This window comes from Colossoma macropomum, unplaced genomic scaffold (assembly GCF_904425465.1).
Source record: "Colossoma macropomum unplaced genomic scaffold, Colossoma_macropomum, whole genome shotgun sequence".
Classification (NCBI taxonomy): Eukaryota; Metazoa; Chordata; class Actinopteri; order Characiformes; family Serrasalmidae; genus Colossoma; species Colossoma macropomum.
In genome coordinates, this window is record NW_023496044.1 from 67,672 (window position 1) to 92,686 (window position 25,015).

Genomic DNA, 25,015 nt, shown 5'->3' on the forward strand with positions numbered 1-25,015 from the left:
CATATCAGAAGTCTTTTCCAGCAGTTAAAGGAAGTATGTTTTACATGAAATTACATGTATGTTTTACATAATTACTCTGGAATAACTGTGTTGTAACAAGCTAACCTAATCACATCATATTGATTAATACCATCCATTCTGTAATGACACTGTACCTTTATAACAACTAGACATGAACTTTTCTGTAGTGTAGTGTTAAAGTTACACTTTAAAATAAGTGGACAGCTCCTATGTAGTTGTTATGTAAGTACTGTGTAATAAAGGATTAATAATATAGTAATTGCTTTGTGGATAATGCAACACATTTAATTAATGTCATAAAAGCTACATTTTAAGATAAGGGGTCATCTGCTGTACTGTCACATTACAGAATAGTTTAAAGCTGAAACTTGTTACAATGTCATAGCATTAGCAACATAAATGCTAGCTAAATGTTAGGAAAGCTGGTAGATACAGTGTAAGTAATGTCTTAATGTAAGTAATTATATACTTGGAAAAAAAATAAATAAAATGCTGTTCCAGTCTGATTACAAACGTAATTACATTTATGTTATTACCCTTGTGTAATTACATGAGAGAGAATAGGCTAAGATACACTTGTGTAATTACATGAGGCAGAACTGAAGGTGATGCAAATGTGTAATTACATAAAATGTACTTTTGTAATTCATCTATAACAGTGACTTAATTATTAGTAGTTACAGTGTTGTTGCATATGTTATTCACATGTAACTACACAGTTATTATTGAAACTTAATATAAAGTGGTACCAAAAATTTTAATGTATTTTTGAATGGTCTGTATTCTAAATACAATAAACCAGTCTTGAATCTTGAATCTCCAATTCAAACCCAAAGCAGTGAGTTGTCAGAGATCAAAGCTTAAAGCTGTTCATCTGATGGAGACAGTTTTTGTGGTCTACCAGGTCATGCATGGTTGTTAGGAGTCCCATTTTCTCTGTAGCTTTTCAAATTTACCAAACTGTCTTTTTATTTTATTTATTTTTTTATTTTCCATTTTCCTCCATCCTTATGCAAATGGATTTGTTTTATATCCTCCTCAGAAATATCTCCTAAAAAATGAATAGATAAGTGATGACTGCTCTCTGACCTTTGCACAGTACTGTATGTGTTATGTATTAGAATGTATAAATGAACACATAGGTCAGTCCTTTGAAATCACAGTGCCTTTCATAAGTACAGGGACAACCAAAACTGATGAATGTGATAAAATGTCTTTATTTGATTTAAGTGTACAAATAATTTCCACATTAATAAAATATATTACATCAACACAATTATTGCCTGTAACAAATAAATGCAATAAAAACCTTTAAGAGTTCCTGAAACTAGTAATTACATTTGTAAGCTGTATGGTGTGTTTAATGTGAGAAGTGAGCTACACATGCGGGAAAGATTGCTTGTAGAGGAGTCATTATTATAAATGTTATATCATTGATAGCTTGTATCATAGGATCCCTACCTTTTTGATTTTCCCACCATTTACTTGGTTTCAAATGTGCTGTGTGATCCCAACACACCATGTCTAAAGCTAAATATTTTACATTACCAACAAAATCATGCTGAGGGATACAAAATAGCATTCATACAGTGCAATATTATTTATTATTCACTAACAGAATAGCAGTCATAGACAGGTATGATGCATCTTCAAAAAAATCCCATATTCAGAAAACTCAGATTAACCAACAGAGTAACAAATGGATGTGTGAAGTTACATAAAAACAAAATATTCTGTATTTGCTGTTGTAACACTTTATAAAAATACAGCATATTGTTGACTCAGTGCCTATGAAATGGAACAGGTTTTGCATATGATACAACTTTGCATAATCTTTGAATAAGAATCTGTTTTTCAGAGAAACTGTGTTGAAGTGCTGGATTATTATTATTATTATCATAGCTTTGAATTCAACTGGTGTGTAGATCTGTACTTCCTCCTTGTGTGGTGTGGGCTTCAGTGATGGTGGTTGGAGAGAAATTGGCCTGAAAACCACTCAGCAGCTTCCTGTACTCTTGCCTTACCTGGAAATAGACATCAGACAGTGTCAGATCAGACAATATGTACAATCAGACAACATGTACAATCAGGACAAAGTGAGATCAATTAAGCATTGGGTGACGCTTTACTTCGAGTGGTCCTTGTACATGAAACAAATGCTCAATGGACTCTCAGTAACATATGAAAAAACATATAAGGGTTAGTATTAGGTTTTGGGTTGAGGTTAAGGTTAGGGTTAAAATTAGGGCCAAAGTTAGGGTTAGGTTAGAGAAATAAAGATATTGGAAGTTTTAATGATGAGTTTGTAGCGTAAAAATGATCATTTCACTGGAAGGACACAAAGTAGCAAATAATTAATAACAATAAAACAGTAGATTAATTAACAGATAATTAAGCATATTAACATGGGTAATTTTTAGTTCTTATGTTGCTTATTTATATGAGTAAACACACTTATCAGTTCAGTAGCAGTGTGATAAGCAGCACACAAGTTAGTACACAGTTAATGAGTAAATAAGCTGTGATCTAATAACAAACTATACTCTCAGCTAATAGTGTACTGAATGAATAATTACAAAATACTTAATTAGTAACTAATGCTTAATAAACAGTTAATTAATATATTGATGATGACTGTTCAATTGCTTATTAGCATATAATTATCAATTTATTTGTGATACCAAGTACCGTATAACTGTTTTGGGTAAAATGATTGTAAGAACCAAAACAGTCTAATGAAATAATACTGAAATGCCTACTAGGTTGTAGCTACTAAGCAGATAAATGAAGTAGTTTAACATTTGATAGTTGAAGAATTTTTGGAGTGACAGGGTGTTGAGTAAGAATACACCCTACATTTCATTGCAATGCCACACATTTTAGAAGGAAACTGCTTTGGAGACACCTTATAGTAAAAGGTTCATATACAAAAAATGTAATGAGAGCACTGAAGGCTGCAGACCTTGCAGCACCCTTACATCCCACAGTCTTGGTTGCAGTGATGCATATATTTTCAGTTTCTATACAACATTCAATTCTGAAGTCAAAATTCAATTCAGTTTCCAACAATTTATATCGTAAGTTGTGCAGAGCTCTATGCAGATTGGTTTGGCTGTGCTAAAAGTTCTACAGCAGAACTTTTTTCAGTGCCTGACATGCTGCTGTCTAACTAATGAAAACAGCAAAAATCACAACCCCTAGAGCAGAGGTCTTGAATTCAGTTTATGGTCCTGGATTTTGTAATCTCTGCCCTTGAGTTCATAAGCTTTTCAGAAAAAAAGATGGTATACTTTATCTGGATGGTTCCCTATAGATGCTCTACAGATACTTAAATCATTAACAAACCTTCTGGTGACGTTCAGTTGATTATCAACAACATTATGGTTAGGGTTAGGAGTAGGTGTAGGTTTTGCCTTGAGATTAGGGTTAGGTTTAGGGTTAGGAACAGATTTAAACTCTTTCACACTGAACTTGAAGTTCATTTGCATTTAATGGATATTTAGTTGAAGTTTGCCTAAAGATATACTGAGCATTTGCAAAGCATCTACAGTGGACAATGCAAATTAAGTGTTTGAGCATAAGGATAAGCCCTGCCCCTCTTCACCCACTTTACTCTCGTCGCATAATCCCCACTTCCCCACCTACTATAATTGGATAGGATAATAACTTCCACGTTCTTAAAACGTGGTTTACTAATGAAAGTTCTTTTCCTAAAACCATAAAGTCAAGTCACCAATAGCAACTATTATTTCTGAGAGTATATGTGAGTAAACTGCAGTCAAATGCATGAACATGTCTGAAGGTCTAGGTAGTTTACTGGTAGGGCATGTGATGCAGTGAGATGGTCTCTTGTGTAGGAGACTGGAAACACCTGCACTGCAGTTAAAAACTCAAAATGTAAGTTCCACCTCACTGACGTCTTTACGAAAGACACAACTGTGCAAAACCCATAAAGCTAATATGTGCTTTGGACAGAAATTTTTCTCTGTTTTCTCTGGTGTCAGTGTGGTATGTAATACAGAGATGGCTGACCTCTTTACTGAGGACACAGTGGACGATGAAGATGAAGGTGCCTTGCTGAGAGAGGAGGATCACGAAGACTATCTCCAGAGCCTTACTGTTGGTGGTGAAGAAACCCAGAATCCAGGGGCAGCCAACGATGACAAACTGGGCCATGGTTTTAAAGAAAACAGTCCTTCAAAGAGAAAAAGAGAGAGAGAGGTACGTAAATGGGCATTTCGGTCTTTGAGCCATTTTGCATTGTTGGTATCTGTTTGGACTACACATTTTACAAAACTTTAAGGTAACATTTCAGTGTAGATTTGCATTATAATCATCATTGCATTATAACCCATTTAGAATGTGATTAGAACTATCAAACCGACTGTTCATTACTAACAGGGATGAATTAAATAAGTATTTTTGTATGAAATCTAAAGAAAATTCTCTCTTTATAGCTGATAAAGAACGTTTGCTGTGAAATAAATCAAGATCTCGAGAAAGCAAATCATTTACTCAATATCACAGGAAAACGTAATACATAAAATACGCCAATCCATGACATTTTAAGGACTTTCTTTACTATTAGATTTGTTTGTAATTCTTATTTTTCACTTCAAAGTATAATGTTTAGTGTTAGTGCTCTCAAATATCAAATGACACAAAGTTTGTTTTAGTAGGTAAACATTTTAGATCAAGTATCAAAGTCACAAAGTAAAGCAAGTTATTAAGGTTAACGGAGATTGAAAGTTTTACCACTTTTATAATCTCGGATTGACTTAAATCTACATGACATCCACTTGTAACATCTGAATTGATTATGAAGATAATCTTACACAATATTCATAATTCATAAAACTAAATGCTTATGGTACAGACCAATAAAAAAAGCATCCTAACATGATAGGATGTGTGGTTTATGTTACCTGGTTTGTTTTATCTGTGAAACTTTACTGTTCAGGTGAACCAGAGAATATCCCAGACTGATAGCAATCAAACTGAAGAGGATTATGTTGCACTGCAAATGTAAGGAAACACTAGGTTAGGGTTAGATTTAACTGTTGTAATGGCAAATTTGTTAGTAATCAGTAAAGCATTCATTGGGGACTATCCAAACAAAGTTTGACCAAAAGAGTGAAAGGAGTCTTGAAACAAATGTTCTCTGATTTAGTTCCCTGAACCGTGACTGTGATGGGTGGTTTTATCAGCGCTTACTGCAAGGATGAAAGAAACAGGACCCAGAAAGCTCCAGATGACGTTTTTGTCACTCTTAAGCCAGCATCTAAAGAGAGGAGAGAAGTTTTATGTATCCGAGTATGTTTAAATGCAGATATTTTTTTAACTTTCACTTATGAACATTCTTGGCTCCACACTTCCACTTTTAACTGAGTAAGACTTTGACAAAGTAAAATTTTGACTTTCAAGTACCTAGAAGTGTACAGGGTTGGGATGTAATGAAATACAAATACTGGCAAAACATATTTAGGATACAGAAGTATCTGTATTCAGTCCAAGTTACATTTTTTGAGGTAGTATTCAAAATGTAGTTACCTTTTACATCTTTAGGAAAACACTTTTAGAAAACTTACCTACTACATACACACACACACACACACACACACACACACTGATCAGGCATAACATCATGAGCACCTCCTTGTTTCTACACTCATTGTTCCTTTTATCAGCTCCACTTACTATATAGGTGCACTTCGTAGTTCTACAGTCTGAAGACACTAAATCAATATTATTCTCCATACTCACTCTTCACTGCCGTATCCATCAGGTACCACTCCAGCAGACACGCCCACCACAAACAGAGCGACCATGTACCCAACCACAGTTAAAAGCTTCCATTTAAGCAACTCCTTCTGCTTTGATTTGGGACGTGACAGATTCTTTACAGCAATGAAGAGCATCAGTGCCTCAATGAACATCCACACAAAAGCAGAGAGGAAGAGGAAGTGTAGAACACCTGCCATCACTGCACACGCCAACTGCAGAAAGAGAGGATTTAATACAGAAATGCTGTTAGTACTTTACACTATATTATTACAATATACAACATATTTCTGTATCCTTAATTTTAATGGTCCACTACAGATGTTTTGTTGATACTGCTTTGTCTTTAACATAGACATCTATTAAATTCACCTAGACCTTTCCCTAAGTCTATAGACTATTTCTGAAAGTCACCTCTTCCAATGCTTCCACCATATGAGGATACAAAACAATAATAAAACTGTTTAAACATCAGTTAGAATGTAGCAGTAAGATAAACACAACCAATATTTTCACAAACAATGAATTAAACCTATACCTAAATCAAACTAACCTAATTTTTTAAACTAATTTTGAACTCAAACCTATTCTTAACATTCATAGTTAAACTCTTCCCCAACTTTAACTCTATGCATAATCTGTACTGGGCTTTGCAAATAAAATGGAACCCAACCTAATAATTGTAATAATCATTAAAAAACAGATTTCATCACTAGATGGGAGTGTCTGTAAATTATAATGATCTTTACATGGACTATTATTCACAGATATTCACCTGATGAGGCTACAAATAGGTAGTAATGTTTTCCTTTTGATATTGCATGTAGGTAATGACACTCACCTTGAGAGGCTGTAAAGATTTGCTCTTCAGTAATATTTGTGTAAGCAGGAAGAGGAAGTGGGCCAACAACAGGCTTACACACAGATGGATCCGGGCTGTGTTGATCACTCTCTGGTTCCTTCGACAGAGGGCAAAGGTCAAGAGAGTCAACACCAAGAACATCAGCCCCAGTGACTCAGCCACCATGCTGAACTCATCCAAACGATGGTCATTCTGAAATCAACATTTGATTAACAGCCAAATTAGGCAAAAATAAAATAAAATAAAATAAAATAAGTGTTCTCAAACTTATACAACAGACATTGGGGTGTCACTAGAAGTTGTGTCCCCCAGAAGAATTTTTTAAGTTACAAGGTAGCAATACTGAATAAGATACAATAAAACAGACAGCACAGTGTGTCAATAACACAAAAATGCTTATGTGCAATAACTGTTCAGGAGTGTAATGACATGAAAAACTTCTCTGAAGTGTCTGTCTGAGGGAAGGAGCTGAAACAGGTGTTGCATCAAAGTAATGAGTAATGGTTGATGCACATAATGGGCCTCATTCACCAATATCTTTTAATATTGTTTTTTTCTTGAATTTGTGTTGAAGAAAAAGTGTATGTCAGATTCATGATGTGCTCTGAAACCACAGAATTGATGCTTTTGAGCATGCATAAATTCTTCTCATACCTAAGAACAGATCCCAAATAAGAAAACACTGTTGAATGTCAGAATATTAATTAAAACTATGTAAGTGGGTTTTAAGAATGGTTGGTGAATGAGGTCCATTGTTACTGAAAATAAACACCGTTTGTTAGGACTGATGCTACAAGATCAAAATGTTTGGTGTTTACGGATGGTCATTTGATTGTCCTGGTCAGTAAGAGTACAGATGTACAAATAATCATGGTGGAATGTGTGATCCCCTCCACCAGACTTGAAAACCGAAATGAAATTAAAGAAATGAATTCACATCAAAAGTAACTTCTTGGTGCTTCTGTATAGACCAGGACACTTTTTATCATGGTAGCAGAGTTTGACTAGGCTGTGAGCTGGGACATTTTTTCACCGCAGTAGGGGAGTCTTGTTAAGCTGCAAACTATAGACTTTGCAATTTGATGTAGAAGACTAAGTAGAATGTGTACTGGGACATTTTTTACTGTGACAGTGGAGATTGAGTGGGCCATCAGCGGGCCCACTTTTCACTGCAGATTTGATGGGGACTCTGCAGCATGACAGCAGAGTTTAACTAGGCCATGATAATGATAGTGGAGTGTGACTATGCCATGAGATGGGTCCCACTTATGTCACAGTATAGAGGGAAACATTCACTTTAAGGCTTTTGTAGAACAGGGACAAAATGTGATTTGATAAAATACACTAATGTTGAATAACTAAAATATTTTATCATAAATAATAATCACAATTAGCATGTCTTCCACAGAGCAATGTTCATTATCAGCTATGCTTGTCAAGTAAGGTAACAATTACATTTTTCACACATACATTAGTGCAGTAATACAGAATTCAGTTAACATGTCTTAGCCAAAAAAGTTATAGGGCTGCATCTGTCAGTTTTATAAGCATCGTTTTGCCCCTTGTTTTGAAATGACCATGTACAGTAGCTTGTTGTGAACTTGGGAGGTTTTGGTAAGAGACATGGCCCGTGACCAGGTTAAATCAGCTCTGTTTACCTTAGATGGCTTGATCTGCATGATGAGAGCAAAGGTTGACAGGTGATAACAGGAGCAGACAGAATGACTGCTGTTGGTCTCTATGCGTGTACAGCCATCCGTGACCCAGTCAGTTTCTTTCCAATATACACAAGAGAGCATATCATTGGTATCCATCTCCTGAACAAGTTACAAAAGAAAAAAAAATATGTTTAAAATGAATAGTTTCAAGAATTCTATCATATTTTTGGGCATATTTTAGCTTTCTAAGATAGATCTGAAGGGCAATACATTAATTATTAAAGATACCAGTTGGGTGAGATCAAAATGCAGACAGTAATTTACTGGATTTCTTATGATATCATCATAAATATTACTCTTTAACATGTCATTTGCTGACTTTAACATTTTGGGGAAAGATAACATATAAAATGTGCCATTACTTTTGCACAGGTCACATGTTACATACAACTGTGTAATAAAAATGTGTTATAAATGTTATTTAATATCCTATAAACTACACATTTCCATGCCAATAGAATGAAATACCTAGATCTGATTTATGAACCAGGTATTTTTTCAGTCTATATTTTGTTCATTCTATTAAGTTTCTCACATGGTTATACATGCTTGGGTGCCAATACATGTGTCTAGAACTATATATAAATGAATGTTTTACAGTATCTTTGACCTACTATATGTTGCTATCAGTCCATCTAAACAGAAATGAATGACTCACTGCAGTGTGCCTCAGGGTGAACTTGACTGGTTTGGTGAGGCTTGTGTTTTCGGTTCTGGGGAGCGTGGCTGAAACCACAGTGGACATAAGTTTTTTTGTGTTGATAGTTGTACTGAACAGTCTGGAATTCGACATGTTGGTGTAGCTCATGAACGCTACAGCAGCGTGCCCTGAAACACAGATTAAACACCAATTAACACCAATTAAACAATAACTGTACCAGAATTTTTCCTTTCATTGTGTTAATTTTTAATTTTTTATTTATTTATTTTTGCTAAAACTGGAGCTGCAATTTGAGAAAAGCTAGTCCACCAATACTGTCCCAAGATGAAAAGGACTTTTGGTCCCACTTTATATTAAGTGTCTCTAATAACTGTGTAGTTACACATGAATAACATGCAACAACAATGTAACTACTGATGAGTTAGTCCATGTTACAGATGGATTAAGGAACTACAGCCTATGTAATTACACACATATCGACTTCAGCTTTGCCTCATGTAATTACACAAGTGTATCTTTTTGTTACACTACAGATCAGAAGTGTTTTCCAGCAGTTAAAGGAAGCATGTTTTAAATAACATTACATTTATGTTTTGCATGATTTCTTTTGGAATAACTGTGTTGTAACAAGGTAACCTAATCACATCACATTAATACCATTCTGTAATGACAGTGCACCTATAACAACTACACGGGAACTTTTCCTGTGTAGTTGTTATGTAGGTACTGTGTAATAATGGAGTGGTAATATAGACATTAATTAATGAATTAATTAATCAAGCAATGTAATAAAAGTTATATTTTAATATAAGGGGACGTCTGCTGTACCGTCACATTACAGAATGATTTAAAGCTGAAACTGGTTACAGTGTCACAGCAATAGCAACATAAACACTGGCTTAATGTTAGGAAAGCTGTCAGATACAGTGTAAGTAATGTCTTAATGTAAGTTATTACATATTTCCTTTTACTGCTGGAAAAGACTTCTGAAAACAACTGCCATTCCAATCTGATTACAAATGTAATTACATTTGTTATTACTCTTGTGTAATTACATGAGAGAGAATAGGCTATTACAACTATTAAGATACACTTGTGTAATTACTGAAGTTGATACACTTATCATTATATCATATAATTACATACGATGTACTTTTGTAATCCATCTGTTACAGTAACTAAATCATTAGTACTTACATCGTTGTTGCATGTGTTGTTCACATGTAACTGCACAGTTCTTAGAGACACTTAATATAAAGTGTGAAAATATTTTTTTGTTAAGTTTTCATTTAGAGACAGTAGTGTGATGGAAAGGACAAAAAGAACTGTTGCAAATGATTATAATAAAAATAAATAAATAAATAAATAATAATAATAATAATAATAATAATAATAATAATAAATAATAATAGTGATCATACCTTTATTCTTCTTGTTTTTAGAAATCTCAATGAGATCAATGTCCATTTTAGCATCTGGTGTGTCAAGGTGAGGGATTTTTGTCAAGGAACACCTTGGTCCAACTTCAATAACACGAGCCTCTAATAAGAAACAAAATGTAGGTATGTGGGATTATATCCAAATATGCAGAGTGTTCTGATAATTATTATAAAAGTGTAAGTAAAGCTTTCACAATACATTGCATGTTGTTACCTATAGTTTTAAGGGAGATGCTAATAGAAGAGTTGGTCTCTACTTTCTTCACCAAAGTAGTCATCAGTTTGTCAGTGGCTCTCAGTACATTATTGAAAGAGGGTACTAGTTCATCTTGGTTAGTTGGCTGACGGTGTTGTTGAGTGGTAAGGAACTCCAATGCTTTCTCCACATCCTGTTCAACAATCAGACAGAAGCTGAAGTTCATACACATTAAAAAAAAACACAACAAAAAAACAAAACACTGCCATGCTATTAGGTAAGACGACATTTAGGTCATAAAATTGTTACAACAGCATTTAGAGAGAGCAGTCAGATGCATTTGAGTGATAGTTTACTGCTAAACTACCTATCAGGTCCAACAAACTACTTACTTTTTTTGGTAACACTTCAGTAGTGATGTTGTCAATCTGACTCAAGATGTTCTTTGTACACTCTTGGCTGGCATTAGCCTAAAAAAAGAAAATAATATAAACACTTTGAACATTGCACAGTTAGCTATGGCTTTGAGGAAGTCAAAGTGTTTCTCAGCAATGTGTCTCCAGACCTTGCAATCTTCAAGAATTCTGATATTCAGACCTGAAAAGAGAGAGTTGTTCATGAGAACACCATTAAAAATACTATCCTCACTGCAAAAAATGATATCTTGTCAAGTAAAATTATCTTAAATATAGTCAAGAAATCTACTATTTCTCCTGTTGAGACTTATAAGCTCAATTTAAGATTACTTAGCTTGTTTCTAGACATTTTTACTTGTTTTAAGTAATTTTATTAAGTAAACTTATCTCACTATTATCACAGATAATTTTGCTTGTTTTAAGAAATGTGATTGAAATCAGCAAAAATATCTGCCAGTATAGTGAGTTGATTTTACTTCATAAAATTACTTAAAACAAGTGAAAAGTGTAGAAATAAGCTAGATAATGTCATAATAAGAGCACAACCATCTCAACATGGGATATATTAGATATATTGACTGGATATAAGATCATTTTACTAAATGTTCAGATGATTTCTGAATAAGATGTATAATGACCTGACATGACAGCTTTTGTTATAATTCAGGAAATACATTTCCTTATTCATGAGAATAATGCATTCAAACAACCTCTGAATATATCAAGGGTATAGGGTCATTACAAACACATTACCTTTGGACATCAAGAGTTGAATTACCTGAACTAATTTATGAAGTAAATGTATGAACTTTGACAAATGGTCATCATAGCTGGGAGAACAGTGGAACTGACTTCCAAGGCACCCTATGTGTGCTTTGGTGTTACAACCTTAAAGGGACCAAATGGGACTGCATCTGCACAGGGCCCAGGCAGTTTTTGAACACTCCTGTTTTCACCTTGTGCATCAGCTGACATACTATCAACCAAGACAGAACCTGGTTGAAAATATGTTTCCCATAAATGCTTACTGTCTGTCTGTAGTCTGTCTGATGGTTCCCCAGATACACTACAGTACATTGACCAAGCATGAAGTGTAAATGCACATACTGTATGACAATGTTAAAGCCTATAGCAAAATAGCACATCTAGGGCCATGGAGAACTCGCTTTATATATCTGATTGTCAGAATCTTTATTTCAATATGTGGACATGGTGTCGGCTGCCCAAGGACTCGCTGGTGTCTCCATTCAGGCACTGGATCACCTAAGACTGCAACAAATCTTTGTGACTTCTTTTTTATGACTGCTGCCAAGTTTGTCAGTCCCAGCTTCCCAAGACAAACAAGATCACTCAAGTGTTGTCTACCTTTGACACCAATACAACTACTTGTTACTGTGGCTAAAAAGGCACTGGACTGGTACCATAGACAGGAATAGAAAACTCATATTCCACATAACAAACTCGATTCTGAGTAAAATTTAGTCAGTAATAGTCATTAGTAGTATTCTAAGCATTTTCAAAATTCCTTCATTTATCAGGCAGTCTCTTGTTCATTTTATGAGGAGTCAGCCAGCCCAGTGGTTATTCTTAGAGTTCTTGGTCCTAGCTGGACTATTCTTGATGATCAACAGGGGTGTGTTTGTCATGACCGTACACTAGCACTCCAGGACCATAACTGGTCATTCATGCATTAGGGTACTCCTTAGGCTGTGTTGGAGATGTGCGTCAATGCATTGTCAAAACTCTGGTAGCTCTCATTCATTGAAATGTTGCTGAGAAAGTCAGACACTTAAAAACTCTTGAAAGGCATGTGAAAGAACATGTAATTGTGATTACACCGCTTGTCTCCGCAGGATAGTCTTGGGATCCCAGGAGGAAAGGCACATGGTTGATTCATAAAAGAAATTGTTTGTTCTAGCATATTTTATTTACTTTTTTTCACTTTTATTTTCAAGGACTATGTAAACACTGACCCGTAGTCAATGTACACCATAGGCTGTATCATTGTAGAATATCTTTCTAGTTTCGAATGTTATATAAGAACTTAAAAACATTCTCATGAATAATTCATCTCATCAAAGAATAGAAACATTGGGTATTCTGCAATCTTCAAAATGCTCCTCAGTTTGCATTAACCAGCCAGAAAGCTTTAAAGCTTTTCTATGAGGCATGAACATTACCTGGAATGGTAGATGATGACATTTCTGTTGTCACAGCAAAGGTGGTCTCAAAGATCTCTACAGGAGGCAGAAGAGGGTACATTTGGTTTACACAGGGTTTAGGGAAAAAAGCTTCAACAACAGCACTAAGTGCCTTATAAATGTAGGCTTCAAGTGAAGTATGATCATTTTTGTTCCTCCAGACCATTAGAGGAAGTACATATTACAGGTGCAATGAGGCTTAGAATGCTACTAATGAGATTTAATACTAAATTAAGCTCAGATATCCATGAATTTACTATTCCTGACTTAAAAGGCATCCTATGTGGAGGGGCCAGGGCTAAATAGCTTGCTTAGGTGTTCAACCTAAATTTGGCAAGAGGACCAAAATGGTCTACAGCTGCCCAGTGCCCAGACAACTGTTAAACACTCATTTTTTTACCTTATGCATCAGCAAATGTACTGTAAACCATGACGGAACCTGGTTGATATGACCAGGAAAATGTGTTTCCAAGGATTACTAACATGGTCTGTCTGGTGGTTCCCCAGATGCCCTAAATTCACTGTCCGAATATAAATTTGTAAATGAAAATTATTTGGAAGTGTAGATGATGATGTTTCTGTTGCCACAGCACAGGTGGTCTCAGTGATGTCTACGGGAGGCAGAAGAGGGTACATTTGTTTTACACAGGGTTTTGGGAAAAAGCTTTAACAACAGCACTAAGGGCCTTATAAATGTAGGCTTCAAGTGAACCCCTCCCCATCTTTACTTTCTGAAAGACTCCGCCTATCTGGGATGCTTTTTTATAATGTCATGCTACTAATGACTATTAATACTACATCTTGCTCAGATGTCCATGAGTTTACTATTCCTGACTTAAAAGGCACCCTATGTGGAGGGAACAGAGCCAAAATGCTTGCTTAGGTGTTCGACCTAAATTTGGCAAGAGAACCAAGACAGCTGCCCAGCCAGCTGTTGAACACTCTTGTTTTCACCTTGTGCATCAGCAAATGTACTATAAACCATGACAGAACCTGGTTGATATGACCAGAAAAATGTGTTTCCAAGGATTACTAACACGGTCTGTCTGGTGGTTCCCCAGATGTCCTTAATGTCACTGTCTGAATATAAATTTGGAAATGAAAATTACCTGAAGATGTAGATGATGTTTCTGTTTCCACAACAGAGGTGGTCTCAGTGATCTCTACAGGAAGCAGAAGAGGGTACATTTGTTTTACACAGGGTTTCGGCAAAAGTTTGTACCAAAGCTTGTACTTTAGCACATTATCTTAAGTCGGGGTTTAAGAAGAACTAAACATTACACTGTTTGTGGAAGTTTGTCCTTGTTTAGCGGCATGTCAGATAATTTGATTAAATCATTACTATCTGTCTTCACAGCAGCAGGGATTGTATGACTGATCACCGATATGTTTCACATGTTTTAATATTCGATCCCCAGAGCTGATAGTATGTGACTGAGGTGTCCTTGAGCAAGGCACCTAACCCCCAACCGTTCCATGGGTGCGGTGGATAGGGCTCACCACTGCTCCAGGCATGTGTGTGTTCACTACTGTGTATGCGGTGTTTCACTTCATGGATGGGTTAAATGCTGAGGTGAAATTTCGCTGTTGTTAGACTAATAAGGGTCACTTAATCTAATCTTTAATCTTAATTGTACTGTAGATTTGATAGTGGCATGTCTCTCATTCAGAGACTATTTTATGTTGTTGGATTATTAAATATCTAATTATTAAAAATAACCATTTCTAATATTTTAATTAATGCTAATAATTTACTTACTCTTACAAATTGTAGTGGGTGGGTTTACGTTTGTACATAGGTTCCCATGGCCAGGACCGCAACAGGGAAAAGATATTAAGTTGTGTTAAATTCTGGCATTTATTCTGATGTTCAATTACACTAGATCTGTGACATGATGATGTTTTTCCTGAGATTTGAAGTTGTTTGGTTAGTTGTTTAGAGGAATGATGGCATTCCATCTGATGTCTGAGTACTGACGCTGAGGTCTGAGGATGTCCTAAAATGTAAACCATAGATGACTATTAATATGAAATCTTGCTCAGATGTCCATGAGTTTACTATTCCTGACTTACAGGGCATCCTATGTGGAGGGGCCAGGGCTAAATAGCTTGCTTAGGTGTTCAACCTAAATTTGGCAAGAGGACCAAAATGGTCTACAACTGCCCAGTGCCCAGCCAGCTGTTGAACACTCATTTTCACCTTGTGCATCAGCAAATGTATTACAAACCATGACAGAACCTGGTTGATATGACCAGGAAAATGTGTTTCCAAGGATTACTTACATGGTCTGTCTGGTGGTTCCCCAGATGCCCTAAATGTCACTGTCCGAAAATAAATTTGGAAAAGAAAATTACCTGAACATGTAGATGGTGATTCTTCTGTTGTCACAGCAGAAGTGGTCTCAGTGATGTCTACGGGAAGCAGAAGAGGGTACATTTGTTTTATGCAGGGTTTCGGGAAAAGCTTGTACCTTAGCACATTATCTTAAGGTGGGGTTTAAGAAGAACTAAACATCACACTGTTTCTAAAATTTGTCCTTGTTTAGTGGTATGTAAGATAATTTGATTAAATGATTACTATCTGTCTTCACAGCAGCATGATATTCTTTTTATACCCAATCATGTTACTGACCTGTTGACAATTAACCACCAGGTGGTTTTTTAGCATTGCACAACTTTACCAGCCTTTTGTTGCCCCCGTCCCAACTTTTTTGGAACGTGTTGCTGCCATCAAATAAAAAAATAAAAAATAAAAAAAAATAATACATTTCAATGTATTTTTCAATGTAAATAAAAGTGTTCACTGAATGCATATTGAGTTCAAATAAACTTCTCATGGTTTGGTCCAAACAGAGTACTTTTCTATCAGCGCGGTACCAAAAATGCTTGTTAGCAGTTGTAAAGACCTACAGAAGCTTTACATTACTGTAAATTTTCTCACACATCCCATTTACAAAAATTATGTGGTTACCTTTAATAATAACATTCATAGCAACTAGCAATTTCTTAACTAATAGTTTGTTAACTATAAATTTGCAATTCGAGCATTATCTAATCGTTTGTTAATAACTATTGATTTGTTATAATAACTATTAATTTTGTGGGCAATGTGCAAGCTGCCTTCTCAGCTTTCATAACTTTGGAATGTTTCATCTTGCAGACATGATACACATATCATGGCCATCAGCAGACCATGCCCTGTCTAGCCAGAGGTCATCAAGGAGTGACTAAGCATCAGTGAGTAAAGTGAGTCCAGTCAACAGTAGTCGAGCATAATGTCCTGTGTGACAGGACTGATGGTGTTGTGACAGGACTGACTTTATGGAGTTTGCTGATGCAGGAAAATATATGTTACGTGTTCTTGAATTAAGCATTCCTATATGAATTTCCTAATATGATTTTAAAGTTAATGTAATAATAGACTAATATGGTCAAGTTTAGCCAAGAACATTTAATAAGGACCTCCTTTAATAGAACATGACAGACAACTGATACAGTCCAAATATTTCTCTAAGCCATTAAACTCATATCAGAATATTTCAGTTGTGATTGACCTGTTTACATACATTCAATCAGCAGGTTGTCTCTGTAGCTTTTGTTATTATTTTGGCTTTGACTGTCCAATATAGTATTTCTGATTGAGTAAATTAATATGCAGTTTATTTTCATGGTCGTTTCTGGAGGTCAGTGTAACAGTTTTGAAAGAGTGTGTAGGCATTTGAAAAATGAGCTCTAGAAATACAGTTTTATTAAATGCTGCGACTGAGAGAGAAGATAAATAAAGAATTTTGGTGTTCACTGACTGCATATTGAGTTCAAATAAGGAAAAAAGTGCTCACGGATTGGTCCAAACAGAGTGCTTTTGTATCAACTTGGTACCAAAAATGCTTGTTAGCAGTTATATAGACCAACAGAAGCTTTACATTACTGTAAATTTTCTCACACATCCCATTTACAAAAAATATGTGGTTACCTTTAATAATAACATTCATAGCAACTAGCAATTTCTTAACTAATAGTTTGTTAATAACTATAAATTTGCAACTCGATCATTATCTAATAGTTTGTTAATAACTATTGATTTGTTATAATAACTATTAATTTTGTGGGCAATGTGCAAGCTGCCTTCTCAGCTTTCATAACTTTGGAATGTTTCATCTTGCAGACATGATACACATGTCATGGCCATCAGCAGACCATGCCCTGTCTAGCCAGAGGTCATCAAGGAGTGACTAAGCATCAGTGAGTAAAGTGAGTTCAGTCAACTGTAGTGGAATCATAATGTCCCCTGTGACGGGACTGATGGTGTTGTGATAGGACTGACTTTATGGAGTTTGCTGATGCAGGAAAATATATGTTACGTGTTCTTGAATTAAGCATTCCTATATGAATTTCCTAATATGATTTTAATGTTAATGTAATAATAGACTAATATGGTCAAGTTTAGCCAAGAACATTTAATAAGGACCTCCTTTAATAGAACATGACAGACAACTGATACAGTCCAAATATTTCTCTAAGCCATTAAACTCATATCAGAATATTTCAGTTGTGATTGACCTGTTTACATACATTCAATCAGCAGGTTGTCTCTATAGCTTTTGTTATTATTTTGGCTTTGACTGTCCAATATAGTATTTCTGATTGAGTAAATTAATATGCAGTTTATTTTCATGGTCGTTTCTGGAGGTCAGTGTAACAGTTTTGAAAGAGTGTGTAGGCATTTGAAAAATGAGCTCTAGAAATACAGTTTTATTAAATGCTGAGACTGAGTGAGAAGATAAATAAAGAATTTTGGTGTTCACTGAATGCATATTGAGTTCAAATAAGGAAAAAAGTGCTCATGGGTTGGTCCAAACAGAAAGGACAAGGGTCACTTGACCGGGGAATGAAACCCAGGCATAACCAGAACAATTGGAATGAAATTCAAGACAGTTATTTTCCACACACACACAAGCTTTGCTCAAATGTCTTTCAGATCTCATGGTGGTGGATATTACAAGTTGAAGAAGTGGAATTAAACAAATGACATCCTGTAATATTTGCCAGCCAGATCATGTCTTCTCTGGCAGGCCAGAAGAATTGGTTCTCTCCCACATGGTGCTTTCATTTCACTTGAACCTGAACCTCATCAATGGTGGTGAAGATGCCTGGGTAGAGGTCTCTGTCATACTTTATGACACACCACTTGGTGTGAATGACTTCTGGAACCCGTCCGATATCTTCTATCAGTGGGCTTGGTGTCCTGGTGCAACATCTCCCCAGGAAAGGTAGTGACAACCTGGTGTATTTTCATTGTTGATGGGACTCGAGGAATGCTGTCGGGCAGGTACTTCATTGCCCTGTGAATGGACGCTTCATTTACATAGAACGGTTTTAAAGTGGTGCCTGAATGCAACAAACTAATCCATTGCATCGTGAGTGTCATGGCTGTGGCTCACCAACCGGTCTGCACTCCTCTTCAGAACAATTTTAACCCCATCTGGTGCCCCTTTCCCATGGCAGGCCTCAAAGAAATCCCATGTTCCTGCTTGTAATCCTTGTTTTGGTGGAGTGAGGTAAATATGGATGTTCCTTTCTGGTGGTACTGTGTACAAGGTCCATCAGGAAATGGACCACTGTGACAGCAGGTAAGAAATTCTTGACATCTTGGCTCAGATGTTTCTACATATAACACTCCAGTGTGCAGGCTCATGGGATGCACCAAAGTGCACTGCCTGGATCTCAGATGCAAACAGTGCCCTCCACAAATATTGGCACCCCTCGTAAACATAAGCAAAACAGGCTGTAAAAAACATTCTTTATTGCTTATCCTTTCAATCTTTCATTCAAAATATTGAACCTTTCCACATCCTTCAGATTCTGATGTCCACACTGGGGACTCTCCTCTTCAGCTCATCCCACAGGTTTTCTATGGGGTTTAAGTTAGGGGACTGGGGTGGCCATGGCAAAACCTTAAGTCTGTGGTCAGTGAACCATTTTGTGTTGAGTTTAAGATGTGCTTTGGATCATTGTCCTGCTGAAAGATCCAAAACATGGCCCAGTTTAAGCTTCCTGGCTGAGAAAGCCAAGTTTCAATTTACCATCTGCTAGTACTTGATGGAGCCTGTGATTCCATGTACCCAAATAAATTGTCCAGGATCTTTGGAAGAAAAACAGCCCCACAACATCACAGATCCACCACCATACTTAACAGTGCAGATGAGGTACTTTCCTTCAAGGCTATCTTTGTGTCCATGCCAAACTCACCCCTGCTGTTCTTTGCCAAAAACCTCTATTTTGGTCTCATCTGATCATAAAACACAGTCCAACTGAAAGTTCCAGTAATGTTTGGCAGAAGGTGGGTGCTTGAGTTTGTTGGTCCATGACAGCAGAGGCTTTCTTCTGGCAACCCCCCAAACAACTTGTGTTTATACAGTTGGCGTTTGATTGTGATTTGGGAGACACTGTGACCCCAAGGCCAAACTAATTTCTGCAATTCCCCATCTGTGATGCTTGGAGATTATTTGTCCACTTGAACCATCCTCCTCACTGTGTGTGAGGTCAGTACAGACATATGTCCTCAGTTGTTTTAATTGTTTAATAAATTATTGACCTGATAGTGGAAATGGGCATTTTCAACTGTTTAGCTGTTTTCTTGTAGCCATTTCCTGATTTAAGCAGATAAAACAACCTTTTGTCGCACACCATTGCTGTTTTCTCTGGTCTTTCTCATAGTGATGGATGACTAAGGGAATTTGGCCTGTGTTTCATCTCATATATTTTCCCCAGTGAAACAGGAAGTCATGGTTGACCATTTACGTGTTCCTAATGACTAAAGGTGAACTTTAAAACATAAAATATGAATGGGGCTATCCTTCATCCTTCATTATTAAAAATTTCTAGAGATGCCAATAATCTTGGGACACACAGATTTAAGAAAAATAATTTTCACAGGATTGTTTTTTCTTTCAATCATTGGGCCTTAGCTAAACTACCTATATTCTGAATGAAAGATCAAAAAGAATAAGTTAAGAATATTTTTTGCAGCACATTTTGCTCATGATTGTCAGGGGTGCCAATATTTGTTGAGGGCACTGTATTTATATATGTAAGTTTCAGAGAAGTGCACGTGTATGATGCATTCGTTCTCAGCCATGTTCCTCTTCAGTTCCGTGCAGTGTCTGTACTGTTGTCTGATGTCGAATACATGGCATTTGAATTTCACGAGCTTCTTTTTCAATATCTTCTTGAAAGTGGTTTCTGTGTTGTCCTTTGTATGTCCTTTTGTGTCCTCTGTTACCCACTGCATGTATTCCACTCAGGTAGAGCTTTCATGCTCCCTGAGAGATGGGAAGTCCTTGCCTTTGCAGTTCCCACAGTCACTGCACATGCAATCTTTGTTGGTGTGGTTACAACAGATCTCTGACATCAATGTTGCCATTTCAGAGGCGTTGAGCAACTTCATGCTGTAAAGTGCACAACCCGGTAGGGCCAAAGTCTGTAAAACAGAGAACAGGAAACGGATTTCCTTGAGTTCTCTGCAAAGTATTTCTTGTTCACAAGGGATCTCTTCTGCATTCTGACCTTTGCTTGTGTTACAGTCTGCAGAGTCAACCTGCCACATCAGCTCCTCTGAAACTTCTGCAGGTCCACTTTTTTTCCAGCTGTATCACATCTGTATGGCAGCTTCAGTTCTGCAGAACGGACGGCGCTGCAAAGGGTGGTTAAAACCACTCAGTCCATGACAGCAGCTGTTGTCTCACCCATGCAGGACATTTACAATAAAAAAAGATGTCTAAGGAAAGCCAGCAGTATCACCTACACACCACAGCCATTCACTGTTCCACACGCTTCCATCTGGGAAGAGATGTCATAACATTCGAGCCAGAACCACCAGGTTCAGTAACTACTCAAACTATACACACTTTGTATTTTAGTCTAATTTTGAGCTGTCTCCATGTTACTCCAGACTTGGACTGCAGACAAACATATATAATCTTGTTTACTGATCACAGAAAGACAGTTTACACACTGGACATACCAGTGCACATTGTGCACATTTTGCACTTACTTTGCATCCCTATCAATACATCAGTACACTTTTATGGCTCTAGTTTATTCCGTATTTATTGTCCATTTATTGTTTTTTTACTTATTTATATTTTTTATTTGTGTATATGTAATCTAGTACGTGTGCAATCATGTCATTGTCTTAATGTGTATGCACCAGAGAAGTAGCCTGAATGTGTTTCGTTATACTGCACAGTTGAATTGAGATGAACCGAGTTAAATAATCACCATTATGTGTTCGGCATACCAAAAGAATACACTGAGCTACAGAGTCAGCTGTCATAGTATGCTATGTCTTTTCTAACCTGAAAGTGTGACAGTAGCCTACAATCAACTAAAACCTGTATAACTTCACACAGGTCTTATGTCAACTTCTAAAGGAAAGTTGAAACTACTGCTTATTGGAATAAGCCTTTATAAAATGTTCATATAGGTTTATGTCAGGTGTCATGAAAGGCTTATGAAATTGTCATGTAGTCTTATTTATTTGGGCTACAGTAAAGTGTTTTCCATACTTTCAATTAAGTACATTTTATCTACATTCTTTGCACTTCATTTTCTATCAGAAAACAAGCAGCATCAGCAACATTGGCAGAAATAATGGTATCACGTCAGTTGAAGGGCGTCCACATAACACATTCATAACATCTTACATAAATGCTTCATAACATGCTCATAAATGTTTAAATCAACATTCATGAAGCATAAAATGTTTTATATGATATTAATATGGACTACTATGTCTTTTTACTGAGAGACATTTTTCAAAATAAAACTTCACTTTTTATTTAAAAATCTTATTTTCAGTAAAAGCCTCATTTCTGGACGGCCAGAATAAAACTGACCTTTCTTTACTCCTTTGGTCATTAAGTGTACACCATCATAAAAAGTTTCAGTTGAATGATTGTTCCTAAGCATTTTTAAGAGTAATTTACTGTCCATGCAGTAAAGTGAAATGCAAAGGAACAAATGCTTAAGAAAAAAATAGATAATTAAAAGAAATCAAAAGTACAGGTGAAAAGTGCCAGAGCACTTAATGACCAATGGGATAAAGAGAGGTCATTTTTTTTATTTTGACTGTCCAGAAATGAGGCAATAATATTCTTTTTTTTTCAAAAGTAAAACGGAAGTCAAATGACATGCTAGTGCATATCATATTAAATGTATACTTTATAAACATTGATTTAAACATTCATTACCATGTTACAAAGTGTTTATGTAAGTTATGAAATGTGTTATGTAGACACCCTTCAAGTAAAGCGCTACCGGAATAATTATATATTAGTGAAATTGAGGACAAGTCAACTTGGTTGGTATAATTTTCACACGTGCTGTGTTTTGCAATGTAATAACATCCGCGTCAGCCTATTCCTGAGAGCCATGCAATCATCACTGTACATATTTCAACACTTCTGCTCTGTGGTAATACAAAACAATATGCAGAACTTATATAAACACAACCAACAGTGCAGCTCCCATCAGTATAAAGCATGTGTCGGCTCACCATATGCACATTTGCCCCAATGGAGATAGCAAATCAGAATTAGACAGTGGGAATGTACAAAGATTAGTAATAAAACACAGCAAACTAAAACACGTAACCCTAGCAATGATCACCCTAGGCTTGAGCACACTGGCACAGCAGGCAGACCCAAAGAAGATGACATGACTGAGATAAAAATCAGACAGTTGAGATGTGGGAAGAGGGTGAACATCAGCCAAATCATCATAAGCAAAAGCACACTGCCAAGTCAGCCTTGAAAAACGGTTATGATCAATTTAAAGTTTTGCCTGTGTCAACTCAATGCATTGAACTAATGTTAGTTGGTTGCTTTGACTTTTTCGCAAAGCCTGTGTCAAGTGTAGTAGTAAAAGAACATAAGTACAAAAATTGCAGAAAACTGATATTAATGAGACATTTTATTTTTGCTTTCGACTTTGCACGGGAAGAAGTTGACACATTTGACGGGACTGCATCTCATTTTTAAATGCCTCCAGTTACATCTTTTAACTGCAACTGAAGCTTCAAATTCAAACTGGTGTGCTGACAACAAAAGGCTTGTGGCAATGACGGATAGCAATGGTTGTAAAACAGTAATTGGATGGCTGAGGAGAAGAAGGTGGCGCACATAATGATTTGATTGACCATAAAACAATGACATTACTCACAGAAAACAAAACAAATCTAAAAGATCTTAAAACAACAGGCCTAAAAAAAACAGGTCTAAACTGAAGTTACAGTAAAAGTGTTCATTAAACTCCAAAAAAAGTACCATAACGAGTACAGTAACGAGAGTAAAAGGTAATTTGTTATTTTCCACTTCTGCCTAGAACTACAGCCACAAGTATCATTTCAAAGTTATCATTTTAATTTTCAACACAGCATTCTCAGAACAAAAAGGGTACTAAACCATACTTTGGATACAATGTCAGTAAACTTCTATCAGAAGGAAAATGAGGAGAGAGAGAGAGAGAGAGAGAGAGAGAGAGAGAGAGAGAGAGAGAGGTGAATGAGAGTGGATCTATGGGTGTAGTGAGTAGTAGAATAAGAAGCATAGAAAGTAAAGACTCACTAGCTGTGAAACAGAAGAGGAGGATCACTGAGACGTTTCTCATCCTGACGGCTCAAACTAGATTACAATCAATGTTCGGCCTGAAACACATCTGCACAGGACTTTCTAACAGTCAGTGAACTGAAGAAGATTGCTCTCTCTGTTTAAACTGTCCAGAGACTCGTACCTCCTCCTCAGTGACTCAGCGAAGTAAAGCCTCATAGAGTTCCCATAACAAAGACTTGACATTATTTTTACCATATATTTTGTCAGCTCACATACAGGCTCTATTGGGGCTGTTCATGTATTTTTCCACTCAGCATTGATGGCTTCATACAGCTGAAAAACATTGCATTGCGAGTTTGTCTTTAAAATGAGACCAAATCTTCTCTGTATACTACGACAGCATTTTAGAGCCACTGTTAAAAAAAAATAATAAAAATAATAGACTTCAAGAATAAAGTTGCAATATTTTGCAAATAAGGTAATAATATTTTGATAATAAAGTCATAAAGCTACAAGAATAAACTCGTAATATTTCGAGGATAAACTAGACTAATTGTAGGGGGGCTGCCCCCTAATGTGCTGGGGTCTCGGTTGCTGTACCAGCAACAACAAAGATGCCGAGCATGCTGGTGTTTCACTCCTTCTGGATCGATCATTTTGATTATCATTCTCACTGTCTCTGTGAAGTTACATGACCTCTTTGAATGGCACGGAGGTGTAACCACCGATAGTCTTATAGACGACCACTGTCTGCGATTCTCCTTCAACAAAACAGACAATTTCCTCTGAGTCCATCTGGCTTTTTATTCTAAATAAACAGATTCCTGCTCAGCCATTTCTTATACTAATAAGAGTCTGGTTCTTATGCGCCAAGAGAGACAGGGAAACTGAGTATTTATTTACGGATGGAATTGATACAGTATAACTCTACCAACTCCTCAACATGATTTTTGATAATGTCCCACTTTAATATCATACTTCTATGACTTTCTTCTCAAAATATTAAGATTTTATTCGAAAAAAATACAACTTTATTCTGGAAATATTATGACAGTCTAAATTTTTTTTTAACGGTGTCCCAAAAATGCTGTCGTAGGATACTGACCAGGC

At 36.3% G+C, this 25,015-nt stretch overlaps 1 protein-coding gene across 1 annotated transcript; it reads right to left on the bottom strand.

Moving 5' to 3' along the window:
* Positions 1–1,895: 1,895 nt before the first annotated feature.
* Positions 1,896–24,026, bottom strand: LOC118804402 (adhesion G protein-coupled receptor E3-like). Its single transcript, XM_036564908.1, has 16 exons — positions 23,921–24,026; positions 15,651–15,707; positions 14,405–14,458; positions 13,275–13,331; positions 11,244–11,275; positions 11,071–11,148; positions 10,697–10,871; positions 10,465–10,584; positions 9,041–9,210; positions 8,323–8,481; positions 6,644–6,856; positions 5,785–6,017; positions 5,236–5,302; positions 4,947–5,038; positions 4,054–4,216; positions 1,896–2,045 (listed from the first exon to the last, which is right to left on the bottom strand). The coding sequence occupies exons 1-16, from the start codon at positions 23,961–23,963 to the stop codon at positions 1,932–1,934; spliced, it is 1,827 nt and encodes a 608-aa protein (XP_036420801.1). The 5' UTR covers positions 23,964–24,026; the 3' UTR covers positions 1,896–1,931.
* Positions 24,027–25,015: the final 989 nt, after the last annotated feature.